At 38.8% G+C, this 9,961-nt stretch overlaps 1 protein-coding gene across 1 annotated transcript; it reads right to left on the bottom strand.

The window, feature by feature from the left end:
* Nucleotides 1–1,163: 1,163 nt before the first annotated feature.
* Nucleotides 1,164–6,379, bottom strand: LOC112282393 (uncharacterized). The gene is made up of 7 exons (XM_024519924.3): nucleotides 5,283–6,379; nucleotides 4,164–4,285; nucleotides 3,627–3,884; nucleotides 3,009–3,161; nucleotides 2,726–2,867; nucleotides 2,256–2,497; nucleotides 1,164–1,997 (listed from the first exon to the last, which is right to left on the bottom strand). Exons 1-7 carry the CDS (start codon nucleotides 5,407–5,409, stop codon nucleotides 1,791–1,793), a joined length of 1,251 nt encoding a protein of 416 aa, XP_024375692.1. The 5' UTR covers nucleotides 5,410–6,379; the 3' UTR covers nucleotides 1,164–1,790.
* Between the last annotated feature and the right edge of the window lie 3,582 nt (nucleotides 6,380–9,961).

Raw genomic sequence — 9,961 nt, 5'->3', positions numbered from 1 at the left:
TGGGGATAGGCCGTTATGTTGGTTATCGGCAAACTGAAACCTCTTTGCATGTTCGATTTGCAAAATTGTTTTTGTGCTGCATATGAAGTTGAATGCAATGCTCCACCCTTCACTTTTTGAGTTTCACCTGGTTCAAGACATTATCTCTGCTCCATCGTGCTTGCTGTAAGTTCTGGGTTCTTACAATGCTGATTTGGATATCTGGATCTTACCTGCTCATTTTAGCAACCTGTCTTGTCTAGTTCATTCTCTGATCTAATTCTAGTTCTGTTGTCTAGAATACATCAAGATGGTTGCACACAAACGCCCGCAGTGGTTGTGGTGTTTCCATAGCACAATACTAAACATTTCTCTTTTCATTTAACCACCTCCGTTCATCTAATCTGTACTCCGATTCACTACCTTACAAAAAGTGTAAAAGATTGCATAATAATTGTACTCACTTCTTCCAAACCAGACCTGCAAGTTTATTATTTTGGTAGGATATTATATTCACTCTAGTATTTTACTGTTTATTGTAATAAACACTCAGGTTTAAGGATTTTTATCCTTATTTCATAACAATTGCGTATGAAATTAATTATTATTCTTTGAATATGCTAATTTCAGTACATATTGTTGTTTTCATTTTTTTAATAAAACTTGTTGAGTTATTGATAGTACTCTGAAAAAATTCAATTGTCCCTTGCTGTTTTGTGTTAGCAATCTTGTGTGTCTACATATAAAAATCTGGCTAAAACTCTTGTTAACTTTAACCTTTCTAAGAATTGAGGAATAAATTTTGCATTCTATTGACCCCTATTGATAACATGAAAATCTTGATAAGAGGTTTGGAATCAATATAATTTTTGTTGGTAAGAAATGTACACATTGCAAGATGAATTCATACAACATGACAATACAAGACCAAATTCTTCGTTAGCTTGTTGAATGCATAAACTTATCGTCCAGAACTTCACTGAACTCACGATGTGAGTACAATATTGCTGAGGATCAGCAGTACTGACTAGTGATAAGGCAACTAATCTATACACTGGCATATCAATTCAGAATCTTCTGTGTAGCGGTATCTTCCATGAGGAAATAATGTTTTAACCACACCATGTAGAAAGAGCCTCATATTAACTCTAAAAAAGACCCTCCAAATACCTTTGTACACAAAGTAAGCAGAATGAATTTTGAGTTACTGTTTATACAAAGGAGAATAACCAATATTAGCAAGCTATAAGAATAAATGGACACTGTGGAATTGTGGTGTTTGAAGGACACCAGCAATCCATCCCAATGCCTAATGTAATCAAGTGAATCCTATTTCATTGTAAGAAACGAATTGAACAGATAAAGCCTGTCTGTTCCCACTTCATCAACAGACATCATTTCCAAGATCTCATGTAGGGTCACATACCTCCATAGAACAGGCGAAACGCCTCTACCATTTTACTGAGATATACACTGCTCTAAGTTTTCCATACCTCCTTTACTTGTTACATACTCTAAGAACCTTGTACCTTGTGCTTCAAAATTACTCGCTTCTTTCATTCGAACGTTGAAAACAACGTACGATATTTCAGCTGGTCTTGAACCTTCAAGTAATCTTCAGAATAAACTGGAAAATTTGGTTAGCCTTGTTACCACTTTCCAACCCTCTTTTTTCGTTTCATGTACAGCTGGGCATTGATACAATCCATACAAGCCTGAGAACCAAGGCGTGTAAGGTTTCGCCCCTCATCCATAATAACCAAAGGGAGTTTGAACAAGCTCTGGGCTTACAAAGAGATAAATGCAGGACTTCAGAGATACAGCTGTATAAGCTCATCACTCACAGCTGACGGAGTCAAAACTCCTAGATCTGAAAATATAAGGGTGAGATATTGAGGTGGGGTGTAATCCCTTGCGGAATTTTCCACATTCACCACTTGAGGTAGTGGGACTAGGAAGTCGACGTGGCGAGGGGCCGGAGACATGTCCCTCTGATCGAGAGGAAAAAGTCGAGCGAACTGCACAACCAAAGTACAAGAAATAACGTACCAAGATTTAGCACATCTTAGCACAAGCATGCGTACCGCAAAAACCCAAATCACCAATCGACCGCAGTGATTTTCCAAGGCAACACTAGCATATAACGTAAACCTTCAAATCTTAATGTCATCCACACGAAATCCAATACGAGCTGCCGTTTAAACTGAGATCATGCAGCTTAGCAGCAGAGCAAACCAAATGATTACCAGATATCACATGGGAAATGTTAGCATTACCTTATAGCTCTCGGCTGCAACATATACAGGTTTCTTCAAACTATAAGCAACCAGTGCGGTCTGGTAAGTGCCAAGCATACTGATGATTCCACCACTTTCAACGACTCCCTCCGCCCCCATCAAAACCATGTCAACCGTCTCCATCACGTATGCTACACCTGAATCCAGGACTAATGTAACAGGTATCCCCGCCGGAACAAGCTCCTTTGCCATCTCCGCTCCAGTGTTGTCGGGTCTGCCTTCTGCAAAGGGCATCATAACGGAATTTAACTCTGTTAAATACAACATAAGCTCTGCGACGCTTAGAATTGTAGATATCCCAGAATTATTTTATTCAAGGATATGGAACATCAATTATGGGTACTAAAAACGCATTAAATGATATCTAATTATTCAAAGTCGAATTAAAGAATAATAATAATAATAATAATAATAGAGGAACTGTCCTAAAATCGGCGACTAAGTGATACCTGTGCAGATAACATTAAAATCTTTACCCTCAGAAGCTGCAAGCTTGAGCAAAGCTAAAACAACTCTTGAGTAGCCATGGGTCAATATAGTGATTCCGTCTGCTATGAAATCCTTTCCTAATTTCGCAATTGTTCGTCGCGCCTATCATGATAATAAGAAATGCTCCCATGAGTATTTAGTTACACAATTTATAAGATATGAAATCAATTTGCAGAGAAATAAACTCGTCCACGTTCTGGAACACGCCAATGTTACTGCAAAACATTAAACTCAGAACGCTACCTTCTGGGAGATTTCACCAAATTTCTCCCCTCGTTCAATTAAGCGGGCCTTGCCAGCTTCAATGTCTTCGTATTCAATTGCTGAAGTGCGAGTAACATAACGCATAAATAGATCACAGCCTGCAGACAATGATATAGAGCTCTCATCTGATTCCTGACAAGCCAATGCACCCCACCCATACATGCTACCCCTTATGAGCGTTGTCGCTTTGTTTCATAGACGTCGTAATATGCTTCCTAAAACCATGATGAAGTGCAATCATATCACGAAGTTTAGAACCAACAAGATAGGGTACGTGCTGTGGTCCTTCTTACAGTGGAGAACTTCAGCCATGACCTAGGTAAGCAACACATTCTATTCCATCAAATTTGAAAAGAGCGGTTCATTTCTGAACTCATACTCTATTTCCTCGAAATCGAACACCTATCATACGTTCAAATTAAGACAAAGGAAACCAATCATAAGGTGGACTTGCAGAACATCGTGATAAAATAAGCAGCATTTAGACACAAAAGATTAAAAATATTACAAATGAAAGAAGAAGTGCATTAAAAAACACGCACCATATAACAAGCGCGTTGTGCAATTACAAAGCACATATTGATGTGATGGTCCTACCTTAAGAGTGTCTGATGCATTCTTCAGTTCAACTTCCAGGCCCATCATAGTCGTCGCCTCGCTCCGCTTGATAACAGCAGTCAATGCTTTAATAGCTGCGACTGCCTCCGCGAGATCTGGACTCTTGCGCCATGAGTCAAACTCGTGAATAACATTAAATGGTTTCTCTCTAACGACCTCTCGACCCCATGATCTCACGGAATGCGAAACTGATATTGTGTGGTCTTTCAATCCTGCATACAGACTTGCACTCTCCGCCTGTAATTCACCGCATACAAGAGCACACATACAAATAGTTCAGAACGTGATATGGCAACCACGATCTCAGCTGTCCTCCTATATGACAAATGAGACAACTGTAGCAGAAGCGATCACTTTAGATTTAAAACAGAATCTGCTGCCAACTTTCACACATGTATAGATGCGGACAGGCAATACCAAGCTATCACTTGTGCAATGCCGCAGAGATCAGTAAAATAACGCAAAATGGCCAGCGTGCCTGTAGTATACAGAATAGACCACGAACATTCATCATACCTGTCTTAACCATTCAAAGGTAACACTATTCGGAGTAGAGTCCCGCCTTTCTTGCAACACCTTTTTCCGATCTTCGTGAAATGGATGACAAAATCCCCTTTTTGAGCCACTGACTTCGAACCCTGAAACAAGCAAGCCGCAACATTAGCTTTTGCACAAAAGTTGTCATTAACATGCTCAATTATGTTAGGATACTTCTAATGATAAGGTCTCAACTTCTCACCTATTATTTGAGCTAATGGCACAACTGAATCATCAACCCCTAAAGTCGCCAGTCTTGACACCCAGTTCTCTGACTAGACATAAGATTGGGTCTAAGCAAACCGTAAGTCAAAGTTTGTCGTGACTTGTAACTGTCGAACTTCGCAGTGAAAGGTGCCTCTAACTTGCGAATCGACGGCACTTCTAATCCCGATCACACGTTCTTGAGACTTGTAGAATCAGTTGCTCAACAAATAGTTCAAAGACATTCAATAATGTAAATAATATATTTCCTCGCCTACCAAACAACTGTGCTTCAAGTTCCATGGGCGCAAAATTGGGCGGGCTCGACTAACGCAAGACTCATTCTTTACATATAGTGATTTGATAACTATACATTCCTCCTCGTCAAGTGGACAAGAAGGCATAACGTTGGAATGAAATGAACGTCAAACATAACGTGAAAAAGATCCAGAACATATCTTTATACACCAATGTTTCGCATACCACAAACAAGGATGCCCTTGCATCGACATTGCTAGATAGGTTTCCTGTAAACTGATGTGCACAGAAGTATAGAGACATTCGACCATCAGAAAGTCAATCAGGAGTCGGCCAAGGGTCTAAAAATGAAGCTTCCCGCATTGATCCCACGAGTAGAAAATCTCGTCAAGGCGAATGTGCTACTAACTTACAGTCTAAATGAAACTTACAACAGGAGGACATTGGCTGGCACAATGTTCAAGTGAGAGAGGACATGATCGTGGCGAAATTCAGGATTACCGAATGAGAAGAACCTCAAGCTCCAATCACGTAGCACACAGGCTCCAATGCTTCGAAAACCAGAAGGATTGGGTCATTGTAGCATGTTACACTCCCAACGTGGAAAATAATTGTCTGATGTAATTCGGTGGGTACCTGGTGACGGCTTACACCATCCGCGGTCGTCTTCCAAAGAAATGTCCAAGTAGTCTTCATCGCTTTCTCCCCTCAAGCTGAAATCGCGGTGAGAGGACTCGTATCGAAGGGACGAAGACCTATACATCTTTGCAACCACTACAAGCCGTCCATGAACACGAACCCGAGCGCTTCCCGGCTGACAACCCAATTTTGAAGAAAAAACATAAAACCAGAATAAAATAAAATAAAATAAAACCAAGAGATTTAATGATGCAGCAACCAAATCTTCATGAGGATCTGAGCTACACACCCATCCCCAATGGAAAAACTAACAATCCCACTTCCCCTTTCTCACTCCCCTTGAATCCCTCCCCCCTCTCTCTCTCTCACTGTAATTCTCTCTCTCCACTCGTAATCCGCAACTCTCCTGTAGATAGGTACACGCTCGGTATAGCTCACAAGTACAGTGCTACTAGAAGCATAAATAAAATAAAATAAGATAAGGCACTCCTCGAAAGGACGCCCCAGTACACCCTGCGTGACAACTCAGTCCCCAACCACGCAATTCCACAAACTCTACAAAATTTTCCCCCAAGGAAGTGGTCAAATTGCCGCGACACCCCCGAAAATTAAAACTACGTCAGAATCTGTACGAGGTGGTGAGTAGCAAAATCATCTACCACCCCCCACAAGCCGCTATGTCCACTCACCCGCCACACACACACACCCATCCCACGGAACCCCTCCGAATTACTTATCCCTCGTTCCCAAACCACTCAACCGAACCACGCCCATGACCATAACCATGCCTGTCACGTCAAAATCAACACCACCACACTTACTCTCCAATTCCCACTCCTTCTCCTTCTCCTCCTCCTCACAACCCAGCACTCGCACTATTACACCAACCAACCAGCACCAACTCTCTAACTCCCACTCCCACTACCACTCACAATCTCCTCTTACCCTTCCTCCTCCTCCTCCGCAAAAAAATCACTAACTAATCCACCACTGTAAAAAACGAAAACACTCACTGAGCTTCACACACAATCGTCAATGCTGCAACAACACCACCACCACCAGAAGAAGCAAAACCCACAAAAGCTCCCTCCATCACTCTCGCTCGCTCTCTTTCCTCTCTTTCTCTAGCTCTTCTTATTCTTGCAGGTGATGAAATTGAAAAATTCGAGAAGGAAGTGAAGAAGAGGAGAGTGCGATGATGCTGATGATGGAAGGAAGGAAGGAAGCATTGTGATTGTGGTGGTGGTGGGCTACGACGGAGCTGGGCCCGCGAGCTCCCACAATTCCCTGGCTATGGCTTCTGTCGGAGCCCCCCTTGGCTTCTTCTGCTTCACCTCCTCCTCCTCCTCCGAAACCCACAGACACGTTCCCCTTGTTCCCTCCTTGTGAACCTCACAGGATCCCTTCAGGGTACACACTCTTGGGGAACGCATCCTTGTATAAAACCCCCACTTTTCCCTTTAATACATTTTCAGTTAGTGTGAGATTGTGGGGGAAGAAGGGGGATTATTATCTGGGCCCCATTTGTGGGGGAGTTTTGGGCCCCTCCCCCCCCACACTCACGTGATTTACCCTTTTGCAACTCCCTCTTCCTTGTCCTCCTCTTCACAAAGATATTGATACTATAATTAGGTTTGAGAATCACAAGGTGGGGTTTTTAATGAGGTTCCTCTTGTAATACAAAAATAAAAAACAAAACAAAACAAAACTATTAAAACATATAAAAATGTTCTTCCTTGATTGATGCAACAAGACTAGTCTAATTCTATGCCACATGACATAGATCTCAGAATCCTTGAGGGTAGTGCAAGTTTTTTGAGTAGTGTGGGGGCTCCTTGCTTATGGCCATCCATCCATGTTGGAATGTTTCATGCACAATATGTTGCAAAGAATTTGAGCGACCTCAGCGGGGTTTGATTCCCATACACAGCTATTGTTTGTAGTAGGAAGGGGTGTTAATGTAGATTACACTCCACCCCTTTGTTCTATTAATATTAAGTTTTGATGTGTGTGTGGCACATGGAGAAAGTAGATTTTTTGTGTGTGTGGAAATCATAAGGGCCTTTAAAGTTGATCCTTGTCAGCCTGGTTTAACAACATAATATTTTTTTATGCATAGAGGGGTCGTTTTATTATAATATTATGGACTAGGTGGGGTGGGGTGGGGTGGGGTTGGGGGGGATCTTACAGCTGGGCATGGGGCTCAACATGGGAGTGCTCCCATTGGAGAATAGAGCTAGAATAACAATGAAAAATGAAATAAAATAATGAATAAGAGCCCTAATTTTCTATTGATTTCTCTTTCTCTTTTCTATTCCCCTGCCATTGTACTGCTTGCCCTGACTAGGACTGGGCTTGTGGACCCCATGACTCTGCTGCCTAGCCAATCGCCCTAACCCTAACCCTAACTTTTCTTCCTCCCAGCCCTAATCCTAATTGTTCCCCCCCTTAACCCAAACCTCTGAGTTTCAATTTAATTGCCCTGAGTGTGCATTACTTCACCTGACTCTTTTAACTCATGTGCTGACTATGTGTAGCAAAATTAATGTGCTTGTAGTTAAGGTTGAACTAATGTGGGGTCATATGCTGCAAAAAGAAAGAGAATGACTTCAAACTAAAGGACTGACTAGTTGATCATTCACATGGAGCAGTGTTGCGAAGAAGAGAGTTTGTTTTATTGACGATTATCAGTAACATTATCATTATTGTTGTTGTTATTGTTATTATAATGCAAGCATTACAGCACCACATGTATTGCTAAGTCCAAACTCAATTTTTAGTTTCATTTTTATTTTAAGATTGTGAGCATGTGTTAGTAGTTTATGCTATATATATCTTTATATATGTATATACGTACATATATCAATGTAGTGGGCACCTGCAAGAAGAGGTAAAAAGCATGGTCAAAGGAGTATTATGCATACAAACACATTAAATAAAATTTGGAAGCATTATTTTTTTTTCTTCTTCTTTTAAGCACATATTAAACACTCAATACTGTCTAACCTTTTATTTTTTGCTTCAATAGTTCTTTGTTTTAATACAATCACATTAAATGTATAGTACTGCAGATTTATTTATTTATTTCCCAACAAAACCATGTGATTCTGCAAACTACAACTTTATTAAAATTGAACCAACTCTGAAAATACTTAACTATGAGGGTGGCCATAATAATCCTTATATATCCAAGTTTGATCTGAACAGTCATGAAATATGACTGTCTTCAATTGGGGGGTTTTTGATTATATATATATATATATATATATATATATATCAAGGATCATACACACTAATTACACAATACATATGAATATTGTCACAGAATGCACAAGAATATATCAAGGCAAAGAGAGAATACACTAAGTTAAGTTAATGATTTTTGAGTAAAAAAAATCAAAATGGATACATCATTTAGTATCAAATTAAAAAGTAAAATATCTTTATTATCTACATATATAAAAGAACGTATCATATGTTGTCATACACTATCTTGTTGTTTCTTCAACCTTTATGTGATTACTTTGGTTCACTCATACACAAAACAATCAACTACAGATGTAGCCTCTTTTATTATTATTATTATTATTATTGTTGTTGTTATTCTGACTTTGAATAGCTCAAATGAACAAATCCATCAAAAGTATAACAAATCCAAGTAGAAGCAAACAGGTAGCAAATAAAGCACTATAATCTAATGTATATGAAGAGTTTTGATTCCCTTTCTAATGAAACAAGTAATTATATGTGGTTGGAATTAATTCATAAACAGGGATGATGCTCCAATGGTCTAAAATGAACACTTTTCTCCAGAAGTATTAAAAATGGTATTGTTGTTGTTAATCATATTAAAAAAATATGATTAATTTTTTAAAGATTAATCCCAGCTCAACATGGCTCACACAAAGGCATTTATCAACACATTTTTTTAAAATTATTTATTTATTTATTTATTTGATATGCCTATATATATTTACATAACTTTCGGATTTTCATGTATTCTCCTTGAGTTTGTGAAGATGGACTCTTGAGCTCAAAATCAGAATAATAATTAGGCTTTATTAGTAACCAAATGCAATTTCATTCTGTACTGCGTTTTTAGCACTATTGCTGGATAATATTAAAAAACTATTGAGAATGAGACAATTGACCCAAAAGAGAGATGAGATGGTAAATTCTCAGATTGAAAACAATCCCACAATACACAAATGGCAAAAGGAGTTTTTTTTTATTATGGAACTTGTGCAACTGTCGGTATGTGATTTTTCTTGTTACTATGTTTCTACAATTTATATAACACATTCCATCTACTTCTCTTTGTGAAACTACTCTTTGCTATTAGGTTTGCAATAAAACACACACACACACATATATATATATATATATATATATATATATATCTCTGAATTAATCCTCAAAAAATATTTATATTTATACAAGTTTGACATGGCTATTAAAATTTCAAATGAAAATTTTGTTTTATATCCACTTTGTGCCTGTCCTTGAAATTCGCTAATTTGCTAAGTTTTTTCTGTCTATCCTTGAAGTTTGTTGATTAGATGAATTTTTGAGAAAGGAAATGAATTCCTCATTGATGAAAAATTAGTAATGGAAATGAATGTAGCAAAAATTAATTTTGATATCCTTGAAAGTGGTTTTTGTTCTAAAATACAAAC

The sequence above is a fragment of the Physcomitrium patens genome, chromosome 5 (assembly GCF_059467195.1).
Source record: "Physcomitrium patens ecotype Gransden chromosome 5, ASM5946719v1, whole genome shotgun sequence".
Lineage (NCBI taxonomy): Eukaryota > Viridiplantae > Streptophyta > Bryopsida > Funariales > Funariaceae > Physcomitrium > Physcomitrium patens.
Note: the sequence above shows the minus strand (reverse complement) of the source record. Positions and strands in the feature narration are given on the sequence as shown.

What these genes read in the sequence shown, in the direction of transcription:
- LOC112282393 (XM_024519924.3), bottom strand. Translation starts at nt 5,409, where the DNA reads ATGTATAGGTCTTCGTCCCTTCGATACGAGTCCTCTCACCGCGATTTC. An exon ending in ATGGTGTAAGCCGTCACCAG is followed by an intron (nt 4,286 to 5,282) that starts GTACCCACCGAA and finishes TGCTTGTTTCAG; the next exon opens with GGTTCGAAGTCAGTGGCTCA. An exon ending in ATGCATCAGACACTCTTAAG is followed by an intron (nt 3,162 to 3,626) that starts GTAGGACCATCA and finishes TTGGCTTGTCAG; the next exon opens with GAATCAGATGAGAGCTCTAT.